Source organism: Xiphophorus maculatus, chromosome 7 (genome assembly GCF_002775205.1).
Source record: "Xiphophorus maculatus strain JP 163 A chromosome 7, X_maculatus-5.0-male, whole genome shotgun sequence".
NCBI classification, from domain to species: Eukaryota; Metazoa; Chordata; class Actinopteri; order Cyprinodontiformes; family Poeciliidae; genus Xiphophorus; species Xiphophorus maculatus.
In genome coordinates, this window is record NC_036449.1 from 12,008,774 (window position 1) to 12,029,815 (window position 21,042).

At 38.0% G+C, this 21,042-nt stretch overlaps 2 protein-coding genes across 2 annotated transcripts in view; both read left to right on the plus strand.

Moving 5' to 3' along the window:
* The first annotated feature begins 565 nt into the window (after window positions 1-565).
* creg2 (cellular repressor of E1A stimulated genes 2) lies at window positions 566-4,831 on the plus strand. Its single transcript, XM_005798049.3, has 4 exons — window positions 566-1,188; window positions 2,534-2,703; window positions 3,983-4,096; window positions 4,178-4,831. Exons 1-4 carry the CDS (start codon window positions 709-711, stop codon window positions 4,317-4,319), a joined length of 906 nt encoding a protein of 301 aa, XP_005798106.2. The 5' UTR covers window positions 566-708; the 3' UTR covers window positions 4,320-4,831.
* Window positions 4,832-6,009: 1,178 nt separating this feature from the next.
* mgat4a (mannosyl (alpha-1,3-)-glycoprotein beta-1,4-N-acetylglucosaminyltransferase, isozyme A) overlaps window positions 6,010-21,042 on the plus strand; it is a 34,527-nt gene continuing 19,494 nt past the window's right edge. The window contains exons 1-2 of the mRNA XM_005798050.2: window positions 6,010-6,292; window positions 6,380-6,973. Of these exons, the coding sequence (XP_005798107.1) occupies window positions 6,880-6,973 (94 nt within the window). The 5' untranslated portion in view covers window positions 6,010-6,292; window positions 6,380-6,879. The remainder of the gene's footprint in view (window positions 6,293-6,379; window positions 6,974-21,042) is intronic.

The following is a 21,042-nucleotide window of genomic DNA, read 5'->3' on the forward strand; positions in this document are numbered from 1 at the left end:
TCTTAGGGAAATAGCTGTGTGCACATGTAAGCCTTTTTTTTTTTTTTACAAAAAGTGAATTAGAATTCATAAAATTTGCTGATTTTTACAGGAAGTGAAATGTTTCATGTTATAATATGGAACAAAAGAGAATAGATCAATTGGTAAGGCTTGATCTATTTCTGTACATTTATGCAAAATTACTGAGTTGCATCATTTTTTTATTCAGCATATTTTACCTCCACAATTAAACAGTGCACCAGCAATTATGCATTTACTACATAACTACTAAGTAGTTTTCTTTCATTGAGCCCCTTTATGCATAACAGCAGAACTAGAATAGATTTATTTAAAAGCCATTTTCTTACTTGTGTGGGGCTTGGTGCAAATAAGCTGCTTTATTGTTTTGCTCCACTCACTGCCACCTAGTGGGCAGTTGGTGTAAGCTCACTAAATTATTATTAACGAGAAATCTGGTTTTCACTCAGTATGCAATATTTTTTAAAAACATCTAAACGCATACATGAACAAAAATTAAAATGGACATGTTTTTAAAAAATATATATATATATATATTTTATATGTGCACCTAATATGCACCCAAAAGATGATTAAAAATAACGAGTGAGGTTTTCGTGTAAGCCTAGTGAATTTTGATGCAGTTTCACAACATGGACCACCAGAGGTCGCTGCAGAAAGCTACCTCCGCCAGCCGAACGCCCTCGTGTTATGAAATCGCCCACACGTGAGTTTGTAAACACCAGAGTGGATGTGAACGGCCGTCCTCTTACCTCCATGAGGCCCCGTTACTTTCCCCTGGCGTTGTGCGCCAGCCTCCTGTGTCTTTGCCGGAGCTACACCCTCAGGAGCTCCGTGTCCTGGGTCGTGTCTTCCAACGACGTGGATGTAGAAGATGCCGACTTGTCCGAAGAGGCTGCACCGGCGCTGCTGGTGGACGGCGCCGGGCTGTGGAAAGCCAACGTCTTCGGAGATCGCCTGGAGACTCCCGGACTCAGAGAGCAGGTGGAGCCCGAAAGCGGAGAAGCGGCGCAGCTGTCCTCTCGGCTGTTCTCGTATCCCGTGGAGAAGGTGAAGAAGTCCGGCGGCAACAGCTTCCCTCCTCCACACCAGGAGACGGCCAGGACTGCCAGATACATCGCCCACTACAGCGACTGGGGTCATCTGGCCACCATTTCCACTCAAGACAAGGTTAGACTCAGTGACATGGTCCTGTCTGGGTGGGTAAACTTTATTTAGCAACAAGGCTGGAATGTTCCTTCTAATAATGTTAAACTCCCCAAATCCATTTACAACTTTATCAAACTTTATAAAACATTAGTTAATCTTAGAAACTTCAATACATGAAAATGGATCTAAAGCTCCGTAATGTGTTATGTAGCAGATTCGTCAAGGTCACCATGTACCAGAAAGAAAAAAAAAACTACTGGGTGCAAAACACCAGAGAAAAAACTTTCAAACCAAAATGTGATTTAGTTGTATCAAACCAGGGAAAGAGCTAAAACATGTGGGATACTGGCCACTGAGGAATGACTTAGACACTGCTGCTCTGTGCCACTATAATGAACAGTGGCAGTTCCTGGATGGGAAGAAACACTTAGTATTCACTCTAAAATATACACTGATGAACATTTTGACAGATTTGGATCCTGTTTTGTCTGTGGATTAATGGTCATCCCACTTCACTTGATCATCAGTTACAAAAAAAAAAAAAAAGAAATCTCGTTGTCCAGGTGGCCGTCCATCTGTATGGGTCAGCTGCTAAGACAGGAAACCCCTTTATGTGTCCTGGCAACAGTATTTATGTTCTTTTTGTCACTGTCTGACAAATCTCTACATAAATCCTTGCACTAAGTTTGTTCTTTAATTCTCCTCTTCACAATGTTGAACTACAGAAACCATTATACTGCCATATTTACCTGTGAAGTTGCTTGCTATTCTCCCCCTCCTATGGCTACCTCAGATAAAGATTATTTTTGGCTGTTTCCATATTCCATAAATTTTCTTTTTCTGACACTTGCCCTATTATATAAGTGTCAGAATTAAATTCTGTGGCCAAAACTTTTGTGTGGTATTCTAGGTTATTTTGTATGACATTTGAAACAAAGTTGCATAGTGATGAGAGCCCGTCTTTTAACTGTATTTTTGAGAAAACAAAGAATCCCTCTGAAGCTCTGTGCAATGTCCTTAGTTTTTAAAAACAAATTCAACAAATCCAAGCAGTTTTTCGTTTTAATTGCAGATTAATTTAGAATAACTCAACCTTCATTTCCACAATCTATATTTTGCCATTTCACACTTGTCTTAAGTTGAGGTGGTTGTGAAGAAGAATAAAAAAATTGCTAATTTTGTGTTTTTATACATAAAATATTGGTTTCATGAACCTTTTTTTTAAAGTAGTTTCTGTTCAATGTGTAGTCCAGATATTTTAGGTTTTTGTGCTAGAGGTGATCACTGATTCCATGAAAAACAGTCAAATATCCCTTTTCGTTTAAGATTGTAATTATATTCTTTTTGCAACACCTTTTTTACACAGATCAGAGGTGTTCCCTTTGGAAACATCTTCTCGGTCAGTGACGGACCACTGGACAACAGCACTGGAGTGATCTATTTTTATGTGACTCCAATGGACAACACTGTGACGGACCTGAAAAGTAATCCGTATGCCTCTCTCACATTCTCAGAAGCTGAGGGGGGCTTCTGCAGGCAAGCCTAAGCTTACTGAAAATACACTTGTATTATTCTTTTTGATAAAATGACGCCAGTATGCAAACTTAAATCACACTATGAAGTTCAGAACATAGTGTAAAATATTTAATTTGGCTTCCATCAAATTGTGCTTCTAGGGTTTAAGAAAATTGTCCATGTGAAAGGTACTTGTAACTCCACATTTTTTATCTAATTTTATAAACTTTATCATTGTTTCAAACTCTGTCATAGATCTAGATTTTGGGAATGTTTGATAAATAAACTTTTTAATCTTCAGCAATATTTTAAAAGTGGTAGAATATAATCCACAAATTGCACAAGGGCCATCAGGGGTCTCAAACTCCAGTCCTCAAGGGCCGCAGTCCTGCAACTTTTAGATGTGCCTCTGCTGCACCACACCTGAACAGAATAATTAGGTCATTAAGGCTCTGGAGAACTGATCTACACAAGGAGGAGGTAATTAAGCCATTTCATTCCAGTGTTTTGTACCTGTGGCACATCTAAAAACTGCAGGACTGCGGCCCTCGAGGACTGGAGTTTGAGACCCCTGGCGCTATCTGATCTCCCCAAATTCAGAGATAACTGCTTTTACCTGCGTCAGCCAGCAGGTGGCAGAGTTTCAGTTAGATCGAAATCCGAAGTTGTCAAAAAAAATCGACCAAGATCTTAAGAGATTTCCTGAACATCATTGTTTACAGTTCTGTAAACAATATGAAACAATAAAGTATATTTAACATTCACTCTGCGTAGATACCTTCACAAAGAGGTGCTAGCATTTAAAAAAGAGATATATACAACATAGAGAGGGGAGATACACTTCACATTTACACATTTTACCCCATCATTCCCTGACATGTAAGGGTCAAGACAGAGGCGGCGTCATTTTTAAATTCCTGTTACTCATAAAAATTTTATCTAAATTGCTATACAAGGACACTTAGACAGCTTTGAAACCACAGACTTTTCTCTATTTTGCAATTTACTTCTAGGAAGGGGTTGACTAACATTCCTTCATCTTTACTGCATTTGCTTCCTTCTGTAATCTTGATACCAATAACAAACACCTGCCTTATTAAATTGTATCAACTTTTAGCTTTAAAAAGATTTTTTTGGTGTTATCAAAACAAACACCCCTTTTTATGGTTTGAACAAAAAACAGTTATTCATTCCTGTTGCCCTAGACGTAAAAGGAAATCTGCCACCACATAATGTACTTACCGAAAAGCTTAAAAAATTTTTTTAGTAACCAAGGTGTCATATTCCGCTGTGTTTCAAGGCAAATGGTGTATGATCCAGAGGATCCCAGATGTGCTCGACTCACACTGACAGGCAAAATGGTGGAGGTGGCCCCAGAGGAGCTCGCTTTTGCAAAGGAAGCGATGTTTTCGAGGTGCTAGGACTGTAAGCAACGCTAGTGTGCTAACACTACATTTGATAAGTGTAAACTCACATGTGGCTCTGTTTTAAACAGACATCCTGTGATGGCAAAGTGGCCGGTGGGACACAAGTGGTTCTTCATGAAGATGGATTTGATTCAGGTCTGGCTACAGGACTGGATCGGGGGAGTATCAGTCATCCCACTGGAAGAATACTTCAAAGCTACGCCCTTCTGAGATCCTGCCTCGCCTTGCTTCACATCAGTTCTGCTGTCTGTGCCACAGTTGACACCTGGCACAGTCTGATAAGGAAGCAGTGATGTGCAAAGACTATAAATGTAAAAGTGTGTGTGTGTGCATTGCTTTTCAGAATGCTGCTGCTGTTCTAATTAGCGAGAGAGAAAGGTTGTTGCATGTTTGCAGTCTGTTCCCCGCTTATCGGTTTCTTAAGCTTTATGCGTGAATGTATGTATAGTGTTTTTAAACTGACTGATTATATGTAAATGTAATCTTTTTAGGATATTTTATGGGTTTGCACTACAATAATGGTGTTTTAAAAATAAAGTAAAATTTCTTATTGAAATCTTTAATTTTGTGTTAGTACTCCTCTTGAGTCAGGCACCTTTTTGTATGTTTTTTAATTATTTCCATAATCAGAAGCATTTCAGGACAATATGCCAAAAAATGTTGAGTAACTGTGTATCAAAAAATGTGTAAAATGAGCATTTTGAAGAACTTGATTACCCCTATCTGATGAAGACTGTTTATTGCAGAAGGTGTTTTTATAGTGACAAAGATAAAAAATCTACTTTGGTCAAATGGTGTTGCAAGTTGACCTTTAATAATATAGCTTAAATGTGTGCTAAGGGACTATTTTGTTTTCTAATAATAACTGAAAAAACACAGTTGACCTACCCTGACTTGGAGGAAGGCGGAGAGAACCCATGTATGCACTTGGGCAACATACACACTCTATGTAGAAAGATCCCAGTTTGGGATTCGAATCCGGGACATCTTTGCTGCAAGACTTGCTAGTATCTGATCCATCACACAGACCCTTCTGGAAAACACAGGAAAGAAGATTTTATGAAACTCAGAGGGGCTACACTGATGCTTATTAGGAAAAACATCAGTGCTAATTATTTGCAAGATATGGAAAAGCAAATTATAAAGCAGACAAATTTTTAATTAAAATATTTAAGCTTCCTTTGGAAGCCTTCTCCCCATCTTATATCATGGAATTTTGTAACCTTCGAGGACTAAAAGTAAACAAAGGTATACACAGCCAAACTGGCAAGTATGTGTGAAGTAGGATGGTGTTGTGACTGGTTCCCCTAGTAGCCACATTATGAAAGCATGCGCTGGAGGGTTTTTTGCAGGAGTCTGCAACTCCTGCAACTTTTACCTAATATCCCTGTTCCAACAACCAAGTCGAGTTGTCCAGAGCTGCTAATGACCTGATTATTCGACTTAGATGTATTAAATCAGAGAAACAATTAAGTTTCAGGACACTGACCCTCGAGGATTGGATCGTTGAACCATCATTTGAGAGTCAATGCACTGGTTCTCAGTATGTGGAATAAGTTGCTGGGCGGTATTATTAGTATGATAAATGCAAAGCAAGTGCAAAGAAATCACCTATGATGAATTGGACGACAATGGTCAACAAGTTCTGATGGCTACTCATGTTCCGTTTACCTCTGAAATCAGTACTTGGATTTTAGAATGAATAAAGTATTAGTAGTCGCAGTTCTGGTTTCAATTAAGTTTGAAGAGTTTTATTTACCATATTTTGACAAATACAAACGATTTTAATTTGAAACAGTTATAGATGAAAATCATCACCCTGGAACAGCAGGGCCTTTATTTTGAAAGTTGTTACCGGAAGACATTGATCTGTAGAACATCTGACATGACAAGTGGACCAAGTAGTTAGTTACTAATGTCACGTTACGTATGGCTGTATAATGTATTGAAATAACGGGTTGTCTGATAATTTTGGTATTTACCCAAAACGAAGAGGCAAACGCAAAAATAAGAAGTAATTAGCCTTCAAATAGTGAAACGAGTCCCTTGTTCTGTTCTGGCAGCTTTTGGTGTTGTTGACCGCAGGTTTATGGACACAGCCAGTGGAGTTTCTACTTCATGTTAGCTCAGTTAGCTAACTAGCTTATCCGAGCGGTCGTACTGGACCGGGGCTCGCCTAACGGGTAAGATTTGGTGGCTTCTTTGGACGTGCCCCAAGGAGGCAGCAACACGTAGGTTTCTAAAGCGAACCCTCCGTTATCTGTTGGCAGTTGAAGCGGAATCAACGTAATTTGAGGCGTAGCCTCCCGCACACCGTCAGAGCTTCAGCAGCCTATCCCGGAGGATCCGCCGTCACACACTTGAAATGCCTTCTGCTTGGAACTTGTAGGTAACGAGCGGCGTCTGTAAATATCAAAATGGGCTGTATGGACAGCTAGGCGACCATGTAAGCCGTCTTGTCGCGTAAGTCGTTTGAATTGTGTCAGACCGCAGGAGAAAGGTAGAAGAAAAGCAGCCCTCCGACTAAAACCGACCGGAGACCACGCAGAGAGGACCAAGGTTACGTCTGAGCGCTGGTCTCTCTCAGCTGAGAAGTCGGTGTTTTACTGTGTTGTGAACTGGGCCGTTTTGATACGTTCGTATGCTTTCGCCTACGCCCGTCTCAACATCCTGAGGGCAGGAAGAGACGGACGGAGAGGGAGTGGAGGGAGGCAACGGTAGCTCCGGGTTCCCCCGACACTCAGCCGAGGAGAGGCATCGCTGAAATGAGATGAGGCTCAGAAATGGAACTGTGGCCACTGCGTTAATTTTCTTCACGTCCTTCCTCAGCCTGTCCTGGTACACAGCATGGCAGAATGGCAAAGGTAGGTTCAATACAACTCACATCAATGGGCTAGCAGAGGCCCCCTACTTGTGCCTGAAAGAGCTATGACTGAGTGACTTCGTGACTGAGCACAGCACAAAACAGCCGCAAAGCACAGAGAAAGTAGTCTGTTGGTTTTAATGCGTCTCAAAATAACGTATAATGAAAAGGTTTGGGGCCATTTCTTCACTTAAGTTATTTAGCCCCTTGATATTTGTATTTATTAGCGTCTCGTTTGGGGTGCACTGATTTGTCCTTTCCTGACCGATGCTGATTTCTCACTCAACATTGTAGCTTTTTTTTTCTGTAAACCTGGACTTTTTAGATGAGAACATTTACTGAAGACTTTTTTAAAAGAATGAAGTAGTTTTGTGAGGAAAGGGAATGAGTGAGTATAGTGACTGGCATTCACCAAAAAAAGTGTCAATAGTAGGTGTCTGAACATCAGATGACAAAACTTCAGATTATTCCCTATTATAGATCTAAGAACATCCACCTAACCATTTTCTGATTTCTTGCAGATTGATTGGCAAATGTTTTTTTTATTATTATTATTTCACATCTTTAGGGTTTTTATAGATTCTTTTGTAAACAGATTTTCAAGTTCTGTTTATCATTTCTAAGATTCATACAGAAATAGCCTTTTAGCTCTGGTGAAACTGAAGCGTTGTGTCGGAGTTGTAGACTGCACTAATTCTAACAATCATCTTCTAGGCATTTCCTATTTTTTTTCTTACCAATGTCTATTCATAAAAATGGCAGAAAAAAATCAAAATGTATAAGTTGGGAGTATTTAAGTGGAAAATGCAAAGAAACCTGGTCTTCTGCATAACTTTTTAGAAATGTCTTAAGTTATAAACATCCTTTCTTCTTCTATTACCATCTTGGTTTGTTTCTTGTTTAAATCTTGTTGTTATAAACAACTTCCTGACTCTTTGGGATGGTCATCAGAGGACACTTTGCTCTCTTACCGCTGTGATTGGCTTTGAAACAGTTTCTATATGAGGCCCTGTTAACAATCTGGGGAACAACAAGCTGACTTGAGACCAGCTGAACGTTGTGAGACAGCAGCTGCTGTTGTGTCTTTAGATTCATTAAACTTTTATCCAGTAGCCCAGCATTTCCGGGAAACGTACCGATGCTCACTTCACGCAAGGAACACAGTCTGCTGAAAACGACAACCACCTTTACATGGGAACATATTTACATCTGCTAACACACCCCATTGAATCTCAGCGAGATAACATATCTTCATGTTTAAGTTATAGCAACAGATAGCGTAGTCAGAACACCTATGCCACCATTGAAGTGAAGCTTGCTTTCCGAAAAAAAAAGAAACTTGAGGCCTTTTGTCAGATGATCAATGATATTTATATACATCCTGTCAACATTTGACCATGAGATTATCACCCTACTGAAGCTGTGTTTTGGTTGTTTCACTGGGAGGAATTATACCAGGCTCCCCCAGCATATGTCGGGACGGTTAAGGGCCTCAGCGTCTCGTTATTAGCAGAGTGCAAATAGTAGCAGCTTTTAGATAAATCACCAGCCAAAGCTTCATGTTGTGATTTCTCAGAAGCTTATCATTTTGATGGCATATTTTCCATTAAAGGCAGTGTGAGTGAGCGGCGGCACTAAAAGCAGGCAGAAAATGCTCAGTCACCGGTCAGTTAAGAGGGCAGGCACGATAAGCAGCGTTCAAGAGATTATGCTGTCTGCTTTATTTGTAGCCCATGTTGATAAAATGCATTCTGTCAATATCATTAGGAGTGAGCACTTAATTGCTCAGTTTAATATTACAGTAACATACTTGTCTTGAAAAACGTAGAATCGGATTCTGGCTCAGTTTGGACGATGATAATGTCTAACTTTAACACTAGTCGCCTTTTACTGTAGCTGTTCTTTTTACCTTATATCTCACTGCCTTTGTACAAAATATGTTTTTGTTCTCACAGAACCTGTTGTTTGAGGATTTTCTGGTTATGCGGTAATGCCACCTGTAAATCAAATTGGCCATCAGGGATAATAAGTAAATCTTGAATTTTGAATCTTGTGCATTAGACAAAAAGGGTTTGCAGCAAAGAATTGCTTCTGCATCTGTTGTGGGCTTGAAGTTGGTGTGACTGAGAAGTGGTTCACCTCAGTCTAGAACTGAGATGGCTGAAAAGGCATTGTACTATTTAACCGGTCTGGAAACAGTGAGTGTGCAATCATGTACTGAATGTGGCTGAGAAGGTCAGAAGTTAAGGCTGCAGCCTATTATACAATTCTGGATTTGAAATGAAATATTATTTAAAAATGAAAATAAATGCTCTGAAGTGGAATTGTTACTTCATAAATATTTTAACAAAATATCATTTTAACTAAAACAGACTAAAGCTCAAGTTGTCCCATCTCTACTCTTTCAAATTTATTTTAGTGTTTTGCTTTATGTCCTGCTATGCTTTTGATATTTAGCTAACAATAAAAAAACATATATCTGTCAGTCTTTACACATTACTTTCAGTTTTAAGTCCGTAGTAGCGCACGATGTTTCTCTGAGTGTCTAATTGAATAGGAAAATGTACCTAAATGTATGGGTGGGGAGTTTCAGTCAAGGTGTCCTGCATGGTTAAGATGTTGTTCTGACTAAATGACTGGCAGAAATTGTAAGGTCGGGTAGATAATTCAGACTGAAACCAGGTGTTGAAAACTTGCAGCTAAAACTTGCATGCTGCTCGTGGATCCGAGTTTGCCTGGACAGTTTAGGTTTTTCTTGAAGTGAGGTTATGTGTGTGGTGTTCTCAGCAAAAGTTCCTTGTGGTGCACAAATGTCAAATAGAAAGCTTAAGAAATTCCTAAAAGTGGAGTTATAAAGACTTGACAAGAAAACTCTTTTTTTTTGCTGATCTTTATTTTTAGCTATATTAACTCAAAAATGTTGACATTCTTGTAAATCAAGAATGTATTACAGAATGTATAGTCATTGATATGAGAGAGTAGTCACAAGAGTTACTAGTTATGTTCTGAAGTGAACCATTAGATTTTGTGACAGAGTGCTCTGTGCAACAGAATTGAAGGTGGTTTGTTTCTGTTCTTCTCCAGGTCTTAAAGTTGTCTGGAAGTTTGCGACTTCAAACTTGCAAAGATGCTACATCATTCTACAAAATGAATATCTTGGTTCCAAAATCCCCAAGCTATTCAGTCAGATCTGCACAATATTTCATCATTAAAAAATAAATTTGCTGTTTAATTATTCATCAGCTTTTTATCCCCTGGGGTGTATTTTAGCACTAGTCAAGCTTTAGTCAAAGGTCACACTATACTCTGTTTACTGTACATGCTTAGCATGCATTAACCAAATGTTTTTGTATTTGACAATAACTAGCTTTTAGTTTGTTTTTAATATAATTTCTCTTCCTGACTACACCCTTTGAGGGCGTCACTTCAGGACCAGGTCATTTTGAAAATCACTGTTCACAGGAAACAAACATGCGTTTACTAATAACAGGGCGTGGAGTTACAATTTTCCCATTTATATGTTTTGCAGTGAGGACTGTTGGAGAAGAAATAATGTTGGAGAATTTACTTTTTTTATTGTTGTTATCATTTATTTTTGGACGTATTCCTCACTGCTGACAGCCAGCCTTGTTTAGCTGTTATTTGTCAGCTGTCCAAACATGCTTTTGTGAATGACTCTCCAGAATGTGTACTTTTCTGTCAGGTTGTCCTTCATCCTCTTAGTAGGGAGGCATGTCAGTGATTATATCTCAAGTAGATTTTGACAGCATCTACAAACAGAATAAGTATCATTCAGATTGTGTTTTGCTGGTCAAATAGGCAGAAAAAGTAAACTTTGTTTCATAAGCTGCTCTTAATCAAAAGTATGCAGCTTTTATCTGTCCAGCTGTTTTTCGGGGATGCCATTGGTGACTGAACTGCACTTGTTGTTTTTCTGTTGTACTGAGTGTAAAATTAGGACTGACAGCTTTCTATAGTCGGCCTGACATTTTGCAACAGCAAGCAGACTATATGTTACTACTCTTAAGAAAAGTTTTTTGTTTAATCCTCAAATATTTCTATATTCTATAGTTTGGACATAGATGTTGATCCTTCTTTAAACATAATAATTTTGAATTCTGTTTTTCACTAGTTCTCGTTATTAAACCCATGCACTGTAGATTATCCATTTATGCAATAACAAGTCAGATTTTCTAGTTGGGATACAAAACACTTGATAAAAACCTAGTGACACAGAAGACAAATCTCGAAAGAAACAACTGCAAAATGTTTTAGAGGATTTGAGTTTGTAGTGACTGAAAGCAGCCAGTTAGGTGCTAATGAGCACCGCTAGCTTTCACAGCAAAAATACAGACACAATTGATGAGGTTTAGAGAATTGGGACATTTTGTTCTCGTAGTATAACTCAACTGATTTGGTTGTCAACCTCAAGACATGCAAAAACGTTGGATATTTAACTTTATTATCTGACATCATGTTGCCAAGTGATTATCAGTTTGTTAGTTTCTCTGATCACAAAATTTGATCAGGGAAATTTTGATCGACTTATTTCAGGAAGTTGGTTTTATTCAACTGCAGAGAGATTAAAAACAAAGCATGCTGAGCATCTAACAACGCAAGTTGATAACAAAGAGCACAAAAAAACGAAAGTACAGTGAGGAACATGAGCATCGGTGAAATGTGCGGATAGATCAGTTTTTAATTTATTTTTAATTTTTTTTTATTTTTATAGTAATTGGAAGCTTTAGCATTTTATAGCAGCAGTCTTTTACAATTCAAAGCTTTGTGTTAGGTTACAAAAAGTTTGAACATTTCAGCAGATACTGAAACTACACCTAAGCCAGTTAGAGTTTGGTGGTTAGTTATGTCTCCAAACCACAACCATTTTCCGACCCACAGTTGATTTAAAATGCTTCTACTTGCTAGAGAAAGTCCTTCTCCACCTGTCAGTATGCACCGACATGTCAGCTGGCTGAAAGAAAGATACCCAGCTTTTTTGTGGAAAGAGAACATATACTGTATATATTATTTTTCTTTCAAGAAATATTTCAGGTTGCAGTAAAATGTGAAAAGGTATGTGAAGTAAAAGAACTACCCCAGCAGATAGCCTCCCTAATTAACCAGCTCAAATCTGCTTGATACTTTTTATAGACTGTCTTACAAACAGGCATAATATTCTTGGCTCTTTGAAAATGCTACATTTCAAAAGTGATTATTAAATATTTCTGCTTGGATGCGTAAAAATAAATATAATAAGTGTTTGTAACATACTTGTGATAATCAATGTGATTTTAGCAGTGGTATGAGGAATTAATGCCCTTTTATAATCCAAGTAATCAGAACACAGTGTGCCTTTTAGTTTTAATATCTTTGTTGTAATTACCGTAAAACTAGGGTACTTCTTCGGTCACAGATCAGTTTGCACCCTCCAGCATTCCTTAACCTCAGGCCATGCCTAATTTAAAGACCTGCTGACATGGGGATGTAGTTGTTGTCCACTTTAAATTTTGATGTAGAGGAGTTTTGGCAGCTTCTCCTGCAATATAACAATAGCTCTTGTGTTAAATGGCTTCTAAATACAAGGATGATCAGCTAGGCTTTTTATTTATTATGATTGTGGTCCTAAATAATAAATGACTAGGCTCTGTGGTTAAAGAGGTGTTTATTTTGGTGTGGCAGGATGATGAGCGCACAGCTTAGATCATCGCTATTATGAGAAATGCACAGTGGACCTTTTCAATCCACTAATTCTTACAAGGCCTATAATAAAATGTCTTCTGGATGATTTACATGTAAGCTCATCTGCTCTAAGAAAGAATGTGTTTAATATGAGATTAAGGATTTTTGTCTGATTTACAACAACAGGCAACTTCCTACTTGGAAATGCTACTTCACCGTTGCTTTCCTTGCCCATTTACAGCTCCCTTCGTTTTTCGTTTTCCTTCATCGCCACATCATTTTTAACACAATAGGCCAGAAATAGCTTATGTCATTGCAGCATAGGAGGCAACTGAGCCAGCAGATGCTGTTTGAAATGGTAGCTCCATAAAATAGCTTGGGATAGTAAAGGATGTGGCTTGGATATGTTGTGCTGTCCTGTTTGTAGCCACTCACTGTTTGAGTGTGTGTCTCTGCGCACATTTAGAGTGGACAGTTTGAAACGGGGCAGCTTGCCAGCCAAATCCCAAGTGGCCCGGAGGCCAAAGAAGAGTGGAAGGAGTAAAGCTTAAAGAGTAAAGCTTGAGGATCCTGAGGTGCTATCTGTATAATGGAGAGGGAGAGGCCTCGAATGCTGACAAGGCAGGGGAGCAGTGAGGTGCAGACATACGCATTTGTCGTTGTCCAAAGCAGTTTTCCTCCATTTAAACGGATGTCGTCAGCTGTTAGTGAGTTAACAATCGTTATTGTTTGCCTCCTCATGCTTTCTGTTGGCTTCCTCTGTGCCACAGTGCTCTCCATTCATTTGAGCATTTTCCCTCTTTTACTTCTGAACAGCATTCCCAGACAGCACACAGTTTCCTTTCAGTCTGGGGAAGAGAGATGGCTGTTCTTTGCTTCTAGTAGTCCTCTGTTTTATTATGTGTCATGAGACTTCTCTTTATACTGGTATACACTTTGTTTGTTGCCTATTTGCATGCCAGCAAACATTGTGGCTGCTGGGCAATAAGATGATGATATAAAAAGACATTTCAATCCTCGAACATACTTAGAACTAAAATAAATTGTTCTGTGTGTCACAGGAAGTTGACATCATCTGTTTGATATCAACTCTTCGCTGAAGTTTGCTGTGAGCTTTGTGTCATAGTTACATTTTCAGTTTGACCTCCATAGGCCCTTCTGGCTCACTGGTTGTCAAAGTCAGTCTTCAAATTTATCAATACCGTTTTTTTTAAGCGGGACGGTTAAAAAAAATATTCATTCAGAAAGACGAGGACGTTTTTTTAAGCGATATGTGTTTTTAGGATCAATATCTATGGAAAGAATAAACATGGAAATCATAACAGTTTATTAAAAAAGCCAAAGCAGAAATCCAGTTTTATATGAACTACTTGTTGCTTATACAATCATATTTGATAAATTAAAATACTCATTATTTATGTCACTCAATGCACTAAATGAAACATGTATTGATTAATTACACACAGACTAATCTTTTAAAGCCTTTATTTATGTTATTTATGATGATTTTCGGCTGACAGCTAGTGACATGATATTTAAGATTAGAATATTACATCAGAACAATAAAAACACTGAAATGTGCACTTATCGAAAAGTATGTTTATTACCTGCATAAAGGTTATTTTTAATCTGACAAATGAGCTTCAGGAGAACACATTTGATGTGGCTGTACAAGACAAGCAATTCTAACTCTGCTCAACTCTATATGGAAAAGATTAATAGAAATCTAAACTCTCTTTTGTACAAGAATTAATTTTGTCATCAAATATCTACCCCGGCTTATTTAATAAGCCAGGGTTGTACTCTAGAAAACGTATTACAGCAGAAAAATCCTTTTGTTGAGGAGACCTTTTAAAAAAAAAAGCTTGCTGTGGTCTCCTGAAGTAAGCAGGAGATAAAAGCCTGTGAAAACAATGTCAAAATCCTAAATCCAGGAAATCATTACAGACTGAAAGTTCTGATATCTAATAAGTACTTCAGTTGCATTTATTTTATATGAACTGTTCCCAATAATTGACAATAATTTCTCTAGAATACTGAAAGCAGTGCTGCTTTCCTTTCTTTACAAAAGAAATTCCTGGTAAGGCAACACAATTTGTCGTCTAGAAGTTTTTTTTCTTTTCCCATGAACGTGGTACACATAGCTGCTCAGCTGAGGGGAACAAAACCCCGCTGCCAACTAGTACTTGGCAGCGTTTTTGCAGAGCATCACCAGTATTTATGATGGCAGGGTGTGCATAGGAATCCTGACATTGTTGAAGTCCATTTTAAATATGACAGGACATTTACCTATTTTTTATTTTACTGCCAGCTTTTAAGAGAAGCTAGACTTAAATAATATTTGATGTTTCATTATTTGAATGAAGCAAATCAGTCTATTTGTAACGTAGGCATCGTATGATTTTCTGTTACTCAAGTTGTACTTTAGTACTTATGCTTTTTCTGATTATGATTTAGATTTATAAATGTCCTTGATGTGTGAAATCCGGATGGAGAAAATCAGTGAAGCAGTAGTGTGAGATGAATTGATGGTAATAAAGTTATTAAAAGATGGTACTCTAGAAAACGTATTACATCAGAAAAACCCTTCCATTGAGGGGAACTTTAAAGAGAGAAAAAAAAAGCTTGTTGTGGTGGTAAAGTCAGAAAGGTGGAAGTAAGATGAACGGAATCATATGGTGTAACACACCGCTTGTTCTCCCACACAGAAAACCAGTCGACTGCTGGATCTTATCGTGACTTGCAGCACAGGAGAGGAAGAACATTGGGTGGTTTTCGGGGTAAAACAATGAGTCCATGGTGAGGAAGCAAAATTAAAACGCTGGGTGGGAAACCTGCCAAGCGGGCAAATGAGCTCAGCTTTTCAGGCTCTTTCTCTCTTTGATCACTCGACCTTTTCGCTTTCATTTTATCAGTGAAATAAAAGGATGTAGAAGCCTCTCAAAAAGAGAGAGCTGGATAAAGGTGTGCGTTTTTCCCTGCAAATTACTCGAACCCGTTAGGGGAGTATCACATGCCGACTCATGGATTGATTTGCACTTCTTGTCAAGACAATACCTCCAAAAATCAATACTACTACTGTGTGCTCGTGCAGTATTAGTGATGTGTGTTTGGTAGCTTTTATTCTTTGCTGTGATGCAGACTGCAAATACTGACAAGCAGGTTTAAACAGAGATCACAGTCATACTCCCCGATTTTTAGACCAAATGAGAAGTTTTAAGTATTTAACCTCTGAGGAGTTAGAGGTATAGTGGATCAAAATAGACAGGTTTGTGAACATTTTTCTACAAACATCAATGCCTTCTTTGCACTCCTTAGGATTTCACAGCCTGACAAAGTTTTCTTTTGTACACATAAGCTCTTCTCTAAAGCCACAAAGTCAGCAGGTGCACCACTCCCTATATGCACAATGCATGTAAAGTTGCTGTTCTCCAGTTGAAACGAGATTAAGGACTGGACACACTGTCAAATGATTGGTTTTATTGCACAAGAGGAACAAATTCTGTCATACATATAGGGTAAATTAGCTACTATATGTTATCAAAACAGTTTCTAGTTTGCTGCTTTAGTTTGTCAAATATATTTTGCAATGTTGTATTACAAAAGGAAAATGTGGCGGAAATATAAACGAGGCCATTTTTTTCTCTATAGCGTGTGATGCACGTTGTGAGTTTGCTGTTTTTAAGAATGGCGAGCAAAACGTAACTTTTGCTTAATGCCTTTCTGTTGCGTAACCAGAGATGTAACGGTGATATCTTTAGACGTCAGCAGATAAATCTACATCCAGTACTACGGTAGATATTTCTGTGTGTGTAATTGGGTTAAATTACCCCGCAAGCACACTTTCTGCTTCACAGTTTATGTTGAATCATCTGCATCACTGGTAATATTTAGCTGAGCCTGTGTTTTAAGACACTTTCTAAATCAGCTCATAAATCATCCGTTTTTCAGTATCGCTTTTATTTTAGCACACAGTCTTCACCTTCTTGTCCTTTATTTAGTAATTCCATATTTGTCGCGATGCTACTTGGGATTGATAGGTGATCAGTTGTGTGTTGAAAAGTGACAATGTGCTGGAAGTGTGAAACTTGGCTCCATCACTGACATATGCACATTCTGTGCTGCATGTCTTCCACTTGTGTAAACATAAGACGCAAATCCCACCTCAGCACTCATGAACTGTCTGTCAGCTCCTTGCCTCAGCAAGCTAGAATTAAGTGAAGGGCAGATTAGCAGTGCAGGCTTTGGATGAACAGATAAATGACCTGATACAGTCTTTGTCAGTTGTATTTATATATATATATATATATACAGTACAGACCAAACGTTTGGACACACCTTTTAATTCAATAAGTTTCCTTTATTTTCATGACTTTTGACATTGTAGATTCACACTGAAGGCATCAAAACTATGAATAACACATGTGGAAATATGCACTAAACAAAAAAGTGTAAAACAATTGAAAATACCTCCTTATATTCTAGTTTCTTCAAAGTAGCAACCTTTTGCTGTGATTACTGCTTTGCACACACTCTGCATTTTCTTGATGAGCTTCAAGAGGTCGTCACCTGAAATGGTTTTCACTTCATAGGTGTGCCCTGTCAGGTTAATAAGTGGGATTTCTTGCCTTATAAATAGTCATGAAAATAAAGAAAACCCATTGAATTAAAAGGTGTGTCCAAACTTTTGGTTTGTACTGTATATAAAAGCGAAAGCAAAATAGCTATTTTATATATATATAAAATAGCTATTTTGCTTTAGCTTTGAAATTCAGAAAGTTGTGGCTTAAGTTTATACATAGGGAAGCTAAGATTGTCTCTTTACCTTTTGTCATACTGAAAACAAGCTGTACCAAAAACAGCTATGTTCTTACTTGAAACACACTTATTTGTCTCAAAACTGTTTCACTTAAATATTAGTAATAATTATGATCTTGCCCTTAGCAATTCAAACAATTAACTTGATTTTAAAAATCTGCTGTATTCTGACAGCATATCACCTGAAACACCTTTGTTTGTATATGGTCTTACTCAACAACTACAGCTGCAAACTTCAATAAACTCATTTCTAACTCACTTTGATGATGATTTCACGTGAAGATATTTGCTGAAGCTCTAGGTTAACATTAGCATATTTGCTCTTTGTTTTGATATGACTTAATAACCCTGCTTTTAATGTATTTCAATATGGCTCTCCAGTTATTTATGAACACAAAACTTACAGAAAAGTAGTTCTGCTGACTCAGATGTACTTGGAGCTGCAGCAGCCAATACTGCCTTTCTTTCACTTGCTTATCTCAACAAAGTGGAATGCAAATTTTGACAGGAACCTGGATGCTGATCATTTAAAGCATGTCTTGATCTGATCTGGAACATTCCTAACATCTCACGTAATGGCTTTACTTTCTTTTCTTACTGCTGCTAAAAGTGAAATGACGTTTACGAATTATGAGCCTTAGATTAAAGAAGATAAAAGAGCTAAGCTTCCTGTTGTTTGTGACATCAAGCTCATATTTCTGCCGTCAAACAACACCTCAGGTTATGTTATTTTAAACTCTGAGCTTAGAAGCGCTATTCTTAAGATAAGAGCTGAATGGAGGTGGTGACTGAATTAACAGAGAAACCACATTAAGGCAAGATTATATGGGTTTGAGCAAACCTATTAAACGTCAAGGGGTAGCCTAAATTGACCTCACTGATTACAATACAATCAACCGAGCCCAGTGGGCCTTTTTATATCTCAACATGTACAATAATTTGGTCTGACTTGTGAGTTTAAGATCCTCATGCTGATTTTGTGCTTCATTAAGAACAGTTTCCCCAGCCACTAGAGAAACCCTCAAATAAAAAAATAAAAAAATCAATGCAGCAAACATCATGGAAAAGCACGTCCTGTCCTCCATTAAATACAGATAGGCCTAATTAATGAGTCGGTGCATTCAGATGGCGGTGAGAAGTTCTACAAGAATTTAACATTTTTTTTTTTTGAGAGCAGCGCTTTCATCAAGTGTGGATGTGTGTGTGTCCAAGCCCGTGTATGCGACTTTGATTCAGCTCGTTCTAAAGGCTAGCTGCTGAGCGTCCATTTGCATATCTGCCCCCTCATTCCTCCCACATGTCTTCAATAAAATATGCTGGCCAAAGGAATCAAAGCAAAATACAGCAGGAAAAAGTTTTTACAGTGTTATCCTGTTACAATCACATAATTTTTTAAAGATTTTATGTTGTAGTCAATATATTGTAGAGCTTTCTCTGACTGCAAGCGCAGCTGTAGGTCTTTGTGAAAAATCTCAATTGTATCTAGTGCTTAACTTTGACTAGACCATTCTAACACATGAATAATATGCTATGAACTATTCCATTTTAGCTCTGGCTGTAGCGTTAGTCGTGCTACAACTGACAGTATAACAATCGATTATTCTACCGTTTATTTTGACAATCAGATTAATCTGATAAAAAAAACGGACTTTCTTCAGATTTTTCATTTAACCACGCTAGCATTTTTTTTACACAATATTATTAATGCATTAAAATGCAAATAAATCAATTCCTTTTTAAATAAGTGAACATTTATTGCCTTAAGTGTACACTTGATCATTTGTAGCAAAGTCAAAAAATACTTCTAGCATAAGTATAAAAAGCTCGGCCCTTTCTGCTTGAGGCTAATCTGGTAATTATTTTTCTGGATTAACCAATTAATAATTGGATAGCAAAAGGAGCTTAATGGATTTGTTTTTACTGAATTTGAACTAGGTGAAGATAACACTATGCCACTTGACAAGTTCTAGCTAAAACATTGTTGCAAACAAAGTTGTTTTTTTTCCTCTTAAAAACAAATGTATGCTTTTATGGTAAAGTTTTGACTTAATTACTGCTCTGAGGGTGGAGATCTTTCAGCTTTTTTTGAGTCTGTATAATCCAGGTAATGATTAATCAATTACTAAATCAGTTAACGAGTGTTCCAGTTGTCGATTCATCATAATTAATTTGATTTGATTATTCTTCTCCAACTGGAAGGTGAACCGCTCCCTCGATCTCTAGAAGTAAACATCCTGTCTCTAACAGGTTGTTTATTTCACAATTACTTTTTGTACAGTATACTGTAGCTTCAACATATAACACGCTACTTCCCCCCACTGTTGCCATGTAATACGTCTGTCCACAGTGAACTACTTCTTTGCCGTATTTTTGTCTCTTTTGCTTGCTTTCTGATCCGTTCTCACTGTAAGAGCGCAGGTGGAGCTTCATTTCAGCAGCATCCTACAATTAAAGGGTTGGGAGTGAAGATGAAAGTCTTGTATGCAGTTTGAAGTCGCCCTTTCCTTGAAGTCTGGGCCAAACGACAACATCTGTGTGAGTCTTAGAGACCAGCATTCAGGGGAGAATAATAAGCTTCTGTGCAAAAAACAAACAAAAAAACCGAAGAAAACCAATGTTGTGACCACAGTGGGTGGACAATAGCTTATTTAAGAGAGTGCTGGTGAGGGAAAGATGAAGGGATCCAGAAGTTTGTTATTGTGACCACACTGTTAAAGGCCACTCTAAAGCTGAAAGAAGAAAGATCAGAGACTACCCAAGCCCATATCACACCTTCTCAGCACGCACTGACAACCACAAGTCAGAGAGGATATTGCCCATCTATATTTTCAGGTCAAGTTTATACTTCTAGTGCTGCTGGCTCCTTAACTTTCATTGTTTTCAATCCTCTAAAGTTTCAGCAGCCTGCCATCTGGCCTTAAGCTGGTCCTTACTCAGCTATGCTTGCAAACACTGTGTAGGTGCATAGAGTCACTGTTCCTGTAGTTTGAGGAATAGCATTTTACAATGCAGTGACTCCTAACAATACAGGCTTCTACTAAAACCCCTCAAAACATGAAATAAATTATTGATGCAACACTTCAATGCTGAGTTGATCACAGATTGGCAGAAAAATTAGTCAAAAAATATGTTGTGGTCGACACCAACTTTGCTGCCGTTATAAACTTGCACACAACTATTCCTAGTTTTACACACCTCTATTTTTTTAAAACCATTGACAGTGTTTTTAAAGTCTCACTTCCCATTTTTGTGTTTATAAGTCACGCATTTTATATATATCAGTCTGTGGATGCAAAAAGAAAAAAAGTTGTGCCAGTCATGCCCTGAAGGAGGTTTTTGCTGCTTATTTCCATATTCAGTCAATAGGAATGGCTGCCCCACCCCCTTCCATCCATACACTGAAAGAAAATCTTGTAGAAAATCCTGTTTTGTGTTTCTTATTAAAACACTTTTCATGCAGTCAATAAATAGTTGTCCTTTGCTGTCAGAACAACCTTAGATTGAGGCAAACATGAAAAGCATAGCCGGTAAATTGGTGAAACCTGGACTAAAGTATTCTACAATGATTATGGT

Bases quoted from the DNA above. Each gene is read 5' to 3' on its own strand.
- creg2 (XM_005798049.3), top strand. From the start codon at position 709: ATGAAATCGCCCACACGTGAGTTTGTAAACACCAGAGTGGATGTGAAC. The intron at 1,189-2,533 runs GTTAGACTCAGT...TTTTTTACACAG, and splicing joins CCATTTCCACTCAAGACAAG to ATCAGAGGTGTTCCCTTTGG. The intron at 2,704-3,982 runs GCAAGCCTAAGC...CTGTGTTTCAAG, and splicing joins GCTGAGGGGGGCTTCTGCAG to GCAAATGGTGTATGATCCAG.